The sequence below is a fragment of the Sylvia atricapilla genome, chromosome 2 (assembly GCF_009819655.1).
Source record: "Sylvia atricapilla isolate bSylAtr1 chromosome 2, bSylAtr1.pri, whole genome shotgun sequence".
Taxonomy (NCBI): Eukaryota; Metazoa; Chordata; class Aves; order Passeriformes; family Sylviidae; genus Sylvia; species Sylvia atricapilla.
This window is the reverse complement of record NC_089141.1, coordinates 31,867,305-31,879,243: the sequence shown is the minus strand read 5'-3', so window position 1 is coordinate 31,879,243 and position 11,939 is coordinate 31,867,305. Positions and strand designations below refer to the sequence as shown.

At 45.4% G+C, this 11,939-nt stretch overlaps 2 protein-coding genes across 5 annotated transcripts; both read right to left on the bottom strand.

Annotated features, from left to right (window-relative positions):
- Positions 1–340: 340 nt before the first annotated feature.
- On the bottom strand, positions 341–7,183 carry CREBZF (CREB/ATF bZIP transcription factor). Of its 4 annotated transcripts, none has more exons than XR_010746098.1 (4): positions 6,241–7,183; positions 5,515–5,592; positions 4,079–4,149; positions 341–541 (listed from the first exon to the last, which is right to left on the bottom strand). XR_010746098.1 is itself a non-coding variant. In XM_066341289.1 (3 exons), exons 1-2 carry the CDS (start codon positions 7,167–7,169, stop codon positions 5,544–5,546), a joined length of 978 nt encoding a protein of 325 aa, XP_066197386.1. In that variant the 5' UTR covers positions 7,170–7,183; the 3' UTR covers positions 3,077–4,149; positions 5,515–5,543. The 4 variants fall into 4 exon arrangements, 1 of the variants encoding a protein (XP_066197386.1); XR_010746097.1 differs by lacking the exon at positions 341–541 and adding an exon at positions 3,077–3,928; XR_010746099.1 differs by lacking the exon at positions 341–541 and having other exon boundaries at positions 3,077–4,149; positions 6,159–7,183.
- A 2,641-nt stretch (positions 7,184–9,824) lies between these two features.
- Positions 9,825–10,946, bottom strand: CCDC89 (coiled-coil domain containing 89). Its single transcript, XM_066339205.1, has one exon. It carries the CDS (start codon positions 10,926–10,928, stop codon positions 9,915–9,917), a length of 1,014 nt encoding a protein of 337 aa, XP_066195302.1. The 5' UTR covers positions 10,929–10,946; the 3' UTR covers positions 9,825–9,914.
- Between the last annotated feature and the right edge of the window lie 993 nt (positions 10,947–11,939).

The following is an 11,939-nucleotide window of genomic DNA, read 5'->3' as shown; positions in this document are numbered from 1 at the left end:
ATGATCCTGGGGGGTCTTTTCCAAACCCAAATGATTCTGTAACTGTAAAAGCTGTACAGTTACTGGTCAACAGTCACTTCAATAAAATTCTAGCATCCCCAAAGATGCACGTGGAAATATTTATTAATGAAAATTAAGAATTCAGCATTGAGACCTTTAATTGAAAGGGGTTAAAATTTATGCTGTAGTGCTGATAAAAATATATATTGAAGGAGTTGCATCATCTTTATCTACCTTTTCCTTAAAAATGGCTCATTATAGCAGGAACATGACACATTCTTTCTCTATAACCAGCAGCAGCAGCTTGATTTGTACAGGGAAGCAGCAATACAGACTTCCTGTTGTTAGGTGTAGGGATCATTTAGTTCTCGATTCAGAGTGTTGCTGTGCCACGTGGTGTTCCCATCCTGGTCTGCTCCCAGACAGCTTGGCCTTACCTTCATCACCCCGACTGGAGATTCTCATGGAGCAAGTATTTTACATGACAGTGAATTGTCTTATCTCCGGAAGGCATCAGACTTTAACCAACAGAACCACTTACCTGTGACAATAAAAACATAAAATAAAGGTGTTATTGTGCAATAGTATCTTGAAGAATGACAATGATTGCCTCAGTGATTATTGCAAGTGTTTAACATGACAGAGTTAAAATAATGTTAACAGATTCCAGTGCTTATTAACGGGTGAGATTCAAAAGGAACTTCCCTTCCATATACTATTTTCATTTTGGTATAAATTGAAGTGATAATTGTCCTCAGTCACCAAAATGCATATTCTGATGTTTCGTGGTCTGACCTGGGCAAATCACAGCCTTTCAGATACTCATTTCTTAAAGTGCAAGGTGAAGACTGTATATTAAAAAAAAAAAAAAAAAAAGTTACATTACATTCCTCAACATTTTTAGCAAGTTGCAAAGACTGATAGTTTTTTTCCAGCGTCACTGATGAACGCACAAATTGCAAGCATGTACTTTATATGTTCAGCACTAATCACATCAAAGGTCAGCTGAACACACCTGAGACTAGAAAGGTGATGTGCTTGTGAACAAGGAAACTTTTCAATTATACCCTCTGTACTTCTTAAACTATTGAGGGGAAGAAGTGTTCTCAGAAGTTAATCAATAAAGTCCGAAATTGTTTCAGAATTCCACAGGACAGCAAGATACTATGCCAGGTCTGGCATGCATGCATGTGGAGGAGTGCCCACACGGGAGTCTGGGAATGCTCCTTCCATTCCCTGTTTCATACACAGGATCTGACCTACCTCCTACAGCCGCCAAGAACCAGTCCTGGTCCTCCGACAACTGTAACAAACTCCCCACCAACACTGAGTGAGAACAGGTGTTAGTTGGATCCCTCCTTCCACCACTGTAGCAGAAGCCAGACAGGCACAGGCTACATATCCCAGAGAAAGGACTCCAGGCTACTCAAAGTCTGAACTACAGCCAAAAGAATGCTGACAATGCTTACAGAAAAGAGCCAACAGAAATACTAAAAAAGCACCTTTCATCTTCTAGATGCACCATTCTAAATGCTGTCTCAACATTACACTCTGTTCCACAGCTTCTGCAAATCACACCCTCATCCTCTCGGTACATGTGCAAGTCCTGCCCTTGGCATCTTCCTGCTAATGAGCACAGGCAGAGTTATTTCTCCTCATCTGCATATCCACTTAAACTGGGTGGAAAAATGTAGAATCAGCAGCTGGTAACGTGCAATTTTTGCACAGGGTGCTCTTTAAACAGTCCATTTGCTCAGCTCCCATACCCAACACATCCTTCAGACATTTTACAGGGTAACTAATAGTAAATACAGCCCTATAATCAGAATATTGCTGATTCCAGCAGAAAACCTCTTTAACTACAAACTGTGAAAAAACACAGCATTTTAAAAATCAGTAAATGCCCAAAAGGCCTTTGTATTTTGCCAAGACCCCTGTGTTTCACAGGGAAAACTGATTACTATTTTGACAAATGGCATGCGCAATCTGGACCAAGAAATGCCAAGTGTTAGAACATGGGCCCCTCCATTTCCTTTGATATCATCTCTCCAGGCAGCTACAGATTACAGAAGCACAATTTGTTTTTAACTCCCAGATGCTGCAAAGCTCTTCAGAGCAAAGAGAAGTTAATTCAGAACACTACCAAGAGTCACAGCACCAGAATCAAACTTCAAACAACTAAAAGAGAACTGAGAGTGAAATTGTTTCTCATTTAAACGCTGAACAGTGTTCAAATCACTGTGTTGGGGGAAAAGAAAGGTAAACGCAGGGAGCATAGCTATGCAGCAGAACACTAGCAGCACTTGGTTCTGTGGTACAATTTACCAAGCACATTTCAGTGCTGAACAGGGTATTTCCTACAACTAGAGGCCAAAAAGGCAGAGCATGCCAGTATGCTTTTTACATTTTTATACAGTATTTTTATCAAGCTGCAGACCACTTTCACTAGAATCGCCCCATGCTAGAAAGCCAGTGCACTATTTTAAACTGTCCTCTACAAATAAAGCATTTAAGATGGGCAGAAACCTAAACATAAAGCACATGGCTCACTCTGGAGCATTGAAAATGTTCTGTCCTTTCAGCACTGTCAAGCCTTTGGTTTTTAACAGTCACTCTGGTGTTTAGTGTGGAAATTGCAATTTGATCAAAGACTCTGATTCAACAGCATGTAATTAACCAGTCATGAAACTTCAGAGCCTAAAAATAGAACAGAAAGGAGGAAGATGCCAACAGACCACAGAAGGGCTTATGTGAGTATTTTACTCCTCCTTGCTATATTGATCAAATATAGCCATATTAATAAAAAATTAAGAACAGCTATGAAATACATGAACAGCTGATTTTTAGAAGTAAAGCTCTAAATGCAGTTCAAGGAGTAACACCTTTGTGCTGTCCTCACCACAAAATTAACTTTAAAGACAGATGAGCAAGAACTTTTCTCCTGCATTCTCTGATCCATTTTATTTTGTTTTCCAGTTGACGACCCAGAGATATCAGCAACAATATTTTCCCCTTTCTGTTTTACCACTTTTTAAATGAACCAAGTCATTCATGAAAAGAAAAAGATGAAAAAACATTTGAGCCCATAAACTGAAAGATCAACAAGTCTGATTTTATTATGATATTGTATTCTTATCTGAATGGCACAATTACAAAGAAACATTTACAATATATTTTCAAGTATTAATTTATGTCATTTCAAGGCTTTCACTTCAAAAAGCTACATTAATAATACACCATACGGATAGTACAGTTGGTTAGAGTTTCAAATAACTTCCTCCCTTCTATTTGGTTTAAATATGATTCAGTAGGCACTAGAAATGCCTGCAGCCACTGACTTTCTTGAGACTTGACCTTGTTCTTGTACCATAAAACACCATTTTGCATGTCAGAAAATCAGCTGCTCTCAGACACAGCCACAGGTCGTGTCACGACAGAGCATTGTGCAGGTTCACAGCAGAGGCCAGAACTGTCCCTGACCCTGCCATTCAGAAGTGATGCAACAAGAAAGAATGCATATTTAAATTAACTTAAATTAACACTCCTACACTGAAGTAACCGTAAAAATGCCACTGGAACATCCCATGCTTGCTACATTAGTGTTTCTCTTTTCCTCAAGCACATTAAAACTGCAAAATAATGCACGTTCATGAAGTCTGAGCTAGGCAGATTGAGATTAGGTTGAATCTAAATTATTTCCATTTTGCATATCAGTCAGTGCAGGTCCTGGTGGTTAACTCTGACTCCTCTGCACTGGTTAATCCATAACTCATCAGTTACAGCAGAGTTACCCAAGTTAAGACTGAAACTTTGAACAGCCCTGCTGATGCCCCCACAGAGGTGTAAGGTCACACATATCCCACTAAGTCTCTTTTGTGCTGGCAATATCCCTTAATCAGATGGAATTCTGCACACAGTGGAGTAAAACCTGGTTCATAGAATATTGCCTTTTAAAAAAAAACATCATCTTGAATGACAGTAAGTAATCCCAGCATTCAACTTTTTTTTTTTTTTTTTTTTTTTTAAACCAAAGACAGCAAAAGCCCTGTTACCTCTTTATTCTCATTTCTTATACTACCTTTTAAAATAAAGCAGGAAATGTGGCCAGCAGCTGGTCCCGTCTCTTCTGCCCCAACACAGCTGAATCCACTTTAGCATAAAGAAAAACAAGGATGCTAAATACACATATACTGTATCACACAGTGATGTTTCACAAAGAAGAACCAAACTCCTTTTCTACCGATGAACACGTGACAGGGTCTAGCACCAATAAGGCAAATGACTGGGAAAAAATGCTTTCACCTACTTAGCCTTAAACACAAAATTTAAGGCTTTAAGAAACAAGACTTCAAAAACACTAAATAGCATCTTTTTTTTTAAATGAATAAATTTTGAAATTTATTGTTTTAGAAAAGTGTTCTTTGTGAAACCTCACTTTACATTTTATCATTTTCACAATCCTTCTTCCCCCAACTGACATACATTTAAACAACCTAAACATTATAATACAACTGAAAAAAGAACCCACTCATCTTTTGTGACAGGGAGAAACACTGACTAGTACAAGAAAACACAAACTATTTGTTTTTCAAACTATTTTTTCCTCTTATCTCAGGAGCATCTATGGAGCATTTTCCATATAATTAGCCTCAAGATACATATTTGCTCATCTCCAAACAGTGCTTAATTATATCTGGTTATAGATTTCTGGATACTGTAAGAGGCTAAATTAAGAACTCTACAGTAGAGTTAAGCACATGCACATACATGCAATATTTTTAAAAGTTAAAGCTATTCTGAAGTAACACAGGAATTTCAGTGTGCATGGGCACAGAGATTTACTTATGGGAAGGTAAAGTTACTTTGATGCACTGATTCTCCAAGCCTAATTCTCCTCAGAGGTCCATGCAAGAGTGACTCCTCCATGTGAGGCTTTCTCTGCAGAGATTTAACCAGTGCTCAGGCTGTTTCATCAGGCTAAACTGCATCGTGAATTAGAGCAAGCTAGAGAAGGGCTTTTGAAAGGTACCGTGAATTCCTAACACTAGACAGCATCTTAAACCAACAGGTGACAAATTCCTTTTCTTTTTCGTTCAAAACGCAATTTACTTTTGGGACAGTCCCCTGTAACAGAAGGCTATAAATGTCACGTCCCCCTTATTAGCATATTTTCCTTTTTCAGCTCATCAGATACTTGGTTTAATAGAGAATTTCTATTTCAAACGACATGAACATTTTTTTAATTCAAAATGTAGCTCCTGCACCAGCTACAGTAGCCAACAGCTACACAGCTATGTAGACAACGTATACGTTTCAAAAATGAAACCAGGAAAACAGCTAATGAGAATGATGTGATTGTAACCTTTACTATTAGTTGTCATCCAGAGCTAGAAACATTTTGGCAGAGTAGGCCAAGGACCAGAGAAATCATTTTCTGAACCAGTCATTACAAAAGACTGGAATAAGCAAAGCAAGCTGTCTGATACCACATTATGGGAATATATTGATCCTTACCAGGTTGCGAGGTGGAAAACGACTGTTCTTTAACCCCTACACAACGGAGCCTGGCAGGGCAACCACCTAAAAGAGAAACTGTCAGAGAGGTTTTAATAGTAATGTATAACTGAGATGCAGTACAATTTTATATGCATGCTTTCTTTTGCCGATCATTACTATTTTCTTAAGTCTGTCCAGTGACGATGTCATAATGGAGTTTTTGTTTGGTTTTCTAAGCAAGCATTTTCGGCTCCTCAGGATAAGCAGGCTAGACATTATCTGACTCAAGCCCGGGTAGTCAGCATTATCTTTACTGCGAAGCGGAGCCGAGCGCACCTTCATGCATCAAGTCGGCATGATCTTTTCACCCAAGTGCTGCGAACGGGCTCTGGCGGCACCTCCGCGTGTGCCAGTCTGCACGACCGCTGTCGCGCTGCTGCACACAGCTCTGCGCGACTCCCATCGCCAAACAGGCTCACACCACTACCGTCCACACGCCAGATTTACGGCACCTTGAACCAAGGCCACCGTCTGGCTCCCAACGTGCCGTTCGAGAGAATTTTTTTGTTACCCTGGCCACTTAAGTAAGCGCCAGGTTTCCCTCCTTTGCATCTCCCCCAATACCACCCCATCACCACTGTATGGATTCTTTTCCTCCGCACCATTGCCTGCTTCCTCCGCCGCGACGCGAGGCCCTTACGGGTGAGAACCCCACGAGTACTTGCAGTAGGTACTTGACCCTACATTTTGAAGGAGGCCGCTGCCCGCCGAGCACAGATGGAGCAGAACTCCACCGACACCTGATCCCGGTCCACGTGCAGGCAGATCCCGCCGGGGGCCGCCCACTCCTCCTCCGTCTCGGCCCCCGCCGCCGCCTCCTCCAGGCCGCGGGGCCGGGAGCTGGGCAGCGCGTAGTCGTGGTCGCTGCTCTCGCCGGCGGGCTGGAGGTGCTGGTGCTGGCGGCGGGGGCTGCCCGTGTCCCTGAAGAGGCTGGTGCTGAGCTGCAGCCCGCCGGCGCGGGTCCCGGCCAGGCGGCTCAGGAGCTGCCCCAGCGCGCTCTGGTTCGCCAGCACAGCCCGCAGGTAGCTGCTCTCCCGCTCCAGCTCTCGCAGGCGGCGGCTCAGGCCGCGGTTGCGGTCCCGCAGCTGCCGGTTCTCGGCAGCCAGGCCTTGCAGGCGGCTCTCCAGCCCCAACACATACTGCTTCTTCTTCAGCCGGTTCAACCGCGCCGCCGCCGCCGCCTTCAGCCGACTCCCGGCCCCGCCGTTCCTCCGCCCGGGCGCCGCCTGCCGCGGGCCCTGGCCCGGCGCGGGCAGCGGCTCCGGGTCCCCGCAGAAGCAGCCGCTCAGCTCCGCGTCCAGGTCCCAGTCCGGCCGGGCCGCCTCCAGCAGGTCTCCCAGCTCCAGCCCCGGGAACCAGTCCTCTTGCTCCCACACCTCCAGCGGGCCGCCGGGCGCCTCGGCCTCCTTCTCCGGCCGCCGCGGCTCCGAGGCTCCCGGGTGCTCCCGCCGCGGCGGCGGCTGCGGTTTGGGCCGCGCGGGGCCCGGGTCCCCTTCCCCGCCGCCATCCCGCCCTCTCGGGGCCTGCCCCGCTCCGGCCAGAGGCCACACGACGCCCGAGGGGCTGGCGCCGCCGGCCGAGGCCGCCAGCAGCTGCGTGAGGCTGTGGCGCATGGCGGCAGCGGCAGCGGCGGGAGCGGGCCCCACGGCACGGCACGGAGCCGGCGGGCGGCGCGAGGAGCGGGCCGGCGCTCCCGCCGCGGGGCCTGTCGGGAAACGGCGCGAGGGCGGGGGGGGGGGAGCGCCTCGCGACTGCGCCCGCGCGCGGGAAAGCGGCGTGTGGGAATGGGGAATGAGGGGAATGGTGTGTGGACGGCTTCTCGACCGAGGACGGTCCTTGACGTTTGACCTTTGCGTACTTTCAGGCCTAATCAACGAGAAGGGAGATCCCTGAAGGAGAGAGCGGCCAACAAGCTCTGAGGGGTTTCCACGTGTTAGAAGGGCAAATTCAGTGTCACTAGAATTGTCTTCTTAAGGTTTAGGGCTCAACGCGTCTCTATCACCTCAGACCTAGGGGGAGGTTCACAGAGCTTGAGAAGAAGAATGTACCGCTGATAGTGGACACAAAGAATGCAGAATTTACGGGCCACAAGGACACCTGGCAGAACTCCCACGATAAGGAATAAATTAATAAACCCAACTCGGCAACTGTGCTAAATCAGCTCCGGCTGGGTAAAACATAATTCCAGCACGGGGATATCCCAACCATCAACTCACGGACCACCGACCCAAAAAAGAAGGATTGAGCATGCAAACTAATTAGGCATCATTAACCGATAGAATACTAATTAATAATAGAACTAGTAACTTGTAGCTTGTAACACCAATTCTCGTTTGCTAAAGCATATAAATTGTAAAAGGTTTTGATAGTTGATGTGTTTGATTTGTGGAATACCAGCGAGCACCCAGGCTTGTACAACTCTGAAATAAATTAATGCCTCACATGTGTAATTACTGCCGGTAATGTGTAATTACAGCAGGTAACCAGTCTGGTTTTTGTGGACAGCAGGGTGACAGGTATGGGAGGCTGCAGGTGTGCGGGGAGATGGGTGTGGTTGGGGTGATGAGAGGTGCATAGGAAATGTGGATGTACAGGAGGGCAGTGTGTGTGTGTGTGATGAGGGGTGAAGGAGGGAATGGGGGGCAGTGACAAGGGGGGTGTGTGTAGGGGGAAAGTCTCTCACCCACAGACATTGCCCAAGGGTGGGAAGGGGGATGTCCCTGAGGAGTGCAGAACGTGGAGTCTTCCCCACCACACCCCATGGCTAAGTCTGGGGTGGGCACCTCAGGGCAGGGAAGTATGGTTAAAATGTAGAAGAATGTGGTCCATAAAACAGATGTGGGGTGACACTTGTAGGAGCCAGGATCAGAAGAAATGCTGTGGTTCAGCACACAGCAGGTCGCAGAGCAATATTTCTCATCTGGCTTTGCGTGGGTTCAAGGACAGTCCAGAGAAGTTCAGAAGAAAGGCTGCTAGCAGCTGCTGCTTATGTAGTCAGAATCACAGAATAGTTTGGGTTAAAAGGGACCCTAAAAATCACCTAGTTCCAACAGCCCCTGCCTTGAGCTAGTAAACCTTTCACTTTCTGGTTGCTCAGAGCCCCACCAACCTCACATTGAACACTTTCAGGGATGGGGTCATCCACAGCTCTGGAAAACCTGGGCCAGAGTCAGAATCCACACCTGGTTCAGCCAGTCCTGGAGACAAACTGGTCACTGGCCTCCAGACCTGCTGCTTCTGGTCATTTCTGTAAACAACCTCCATAGATACCAAGTTTTTTCCATGCTGTGGTTTACAGGTGCCCAGGACCAAGAAATACTCAACCCCTTACCTAAATTCTTGAGTTATCCCAAGGCATAAGCATGTGGCAAAGAACCTGAAGTACTCTGGCAGCAGCTGCCTACAGCCCAGGTAGGGAATACCATTTTGCCCATCATGGTGGCTGTTTCTGTTTTTTGGGGAATTTTTTGTTAGAGACTTAAAGAGCAGGAGCTGAAACTCAGCAGCAAAAAACCTCCTTCTTGCCTAGGAGACCAACAAGAGAGAGTGGGAGGTCTCTGTATCACACAGTGCTGACAGGAAAAATTTTCTTTTTGTCAAAATCTGCCAGACATGCCCAAAATAGAAGTGTATCACTAATATTTATCTGCAGAAAACAGCTAGAAACAGGAAAAAAACCCGGGTGGAACATCTTGAACATTGTCCTGTTCCAAAGAACAGATTGAAGTCACCCAAAAGACTTGACAATTTATTTTGAGCTGAATGGAGATATAAATACTATTCTGGCATTAAATAGGGTTTAAATGACTGCAGAAATCTGTAAGACTAGTAGAAAACTATAAACAGTAATTTGCTTGAAAATCAGATGTTGTATGATATTATTGGATTACCTGTTAAGTTCCTGAATTTAGAGAATTGCAGAGATATTACAAGGTAGGATTTCTTTCTTGGAGCATCAGAGCCTCTTTCATGCCCAGCTTCTGTTGAACTTCAAAGCAGAATCAAATATTAAAGGCTAAGAGTTTGAGCTTTTGGTCATCTTGAAAAATAAAGTGGTTTTAACAATAAAAAAATGAAAACCTATGATTCAGCAGAGGTTAGCACTAAATAAATCAAATACATATTTTATGTTTTCCACCCTAATCATTCATGTCACAGGTTTGACTGATTCAATGATCCATGTTCAGATTTAAGAGCGTAGTGATTTACTTTTGTAAAAGTGTAATGACAGGAAGGCCACAGAATGGTCAGTGCGGGAGGGTTTAAACTGGTGAGGATGGTCCCATGGAGAGGAACAATATTCAGGGGTATGTTACCATAGAGGCACCTGTTGAGGAGAACAGAGAAAAAAACTGCAGTTATGCAACAAAGTGACGGAGTTTGACATTCAGAGCTCTCTCTTTAGTCAGCAAATCCATGCTGTGCTTTCTGTAAGCCTCGAACCGCAGCAGGAGTTCATTGTAGGCCTGCTTGCTGCATTCCAGCTGTTCTTGGAGCTCTTGAACCTTCAGATCTTTGTCTACTGCTGCTGCCTCTTTCTTGAGGCACCTTCCTGCTCTTTGCAAGGCTTCTTCCACCGTCTCTAGCTTCTCCTCCAGCTTCTGAATCTCCCATTCCTTATCTTGCAGAGCTTTACCCCTCTCCATGGCCAGGTTCAGTAGCTGCTCTTTGTCTTCATGTGCCCTTTCCAGCTTGGCCTGCAGCTCGCTGCCCTGAGCCCTCTGCTGACTCTCTGCCTGCTCGGCCCTTGCAGCAGCTTCTTGGTGCCTCTCCTGTAGGAGTTGCAGCTGCTTCTTCAGTGAATCCACCTCCTGGGCATAGGCATCTGCTTGCTGGCCCTGAGCCTCCAGCAGCTCCTTCTCTCGCTCCTGGGCTCTGTGACTCTCATAAGCACATTTCTCCTGCAAGGAGCATAACTGCTCTGAGAGATTCCTTGCCTGGGCCGCCAGCCGGAGCACTTCAGCTTCCTTCTCCCTCACAGCCTGGCTGAACAGCGCTTCCCTGTCCTGCCGCAGGCGCCTGTTCTCCTCCCACAGCTGCATGTTCTGTTTTTTGTGTTCATTTTTGAACTCAATCATCTTTTCATGGTTTTTGGCTAGATCCATGAAGCGCCCCTCCAAATACTGAATACGCTGGGTCTGGGTTTTAATTTTCACAGCGTCCTCTGCCCTCAGTTTCTCCAGCTCCATGTTGAGCTGCTCCAGGTCTCTGCAGCGTTTGTGTGTGTCATCCACTTTCTTCTTCAGTATAGAGACAAGATGATGATGCTGTTCTGGGTGTGAAAGCAGCAACACCTCCTCACTCCACTCCTTAGAGCTCTCACAGAGTTCCTCCAAACCTTTTGTCAGATCTTCCATGTCTTTGCCTATCATTGGATCATCTGTGGAATTAGCAATTGCTGCTCCTGTCTCCTAAGCAATGGAGCCCCTGTTTCATGCAAAGACAAGTTAAAATTTAAACAGTGCCCAGTGGTTGTGTGGCCAACACTGCTGCCAAAAGCTGGTGGTGTTTCTCTGGAAGCCCACAGAAACTGATCTGGAGGAACAGGACCTCCCAAAACCAATGTCAGCTGGCAACCACCCAGGCCTGCCACCCTCCCCCTCCTCTGGTTCAGAGTCAGGCACACTGAGACTCAAGGATGCCAGACTCTGTGAGCAAAAGCAAAGAATGTGGGCTTAGTATTTATGCAAACCTATTCATTTGCTGATGACTAGCTTCACTAATCATTTCTTCCCTAGGAACTGCTGTTGTAGCTACAAGAACAGCTATTATATTTAGGTAAAAAGCCTGTAAATGACAAAGCTGTAAATAATTCTTTACGCAATGCTTTTCCTCTGCCTTTCTTTTCTCCTACAGCTCTGTATTGTAACTGCAAATAAAACAGAGATGGTAGCGTCAAACTTCTAATTGATTTACAAGATTTCTATGATAGTACTACGTTGCTTGTTAAAAATAACTGAATAGCCTTATCCTATGCTTAGAGAGTTATGAATCAAATAAAAGAGCTATACAATGTTAATAAATTGGTGAATGCTCTGTGATGCAAAGCCTCTGTGCCTGGAGAAACAGTTCCTCATCTGAGTTTTGACACTGATCTGCTGGATTATTTTAGGCATGTAATTTTAAAAATCAGGTTCTTCATGTAAAAATAAGGAAAATACTTATATTATATATGCACCAAAATGGTTATTGGTGCTGAATCACACAGCATGCTACCTAGACATTTGAAAAATCAGCCTAAAAGTCATCTACAAGTTTTTCATTTGGATGCAGACCTGAAACAGCATGCTGATACTCAGGTTTTGTGAATTACAAGCTTTGACTGGAAGTAAAGAGAGGATTGCAAGGAGGCATCTTAAAGCAAGAATGAAAGATCATGTACA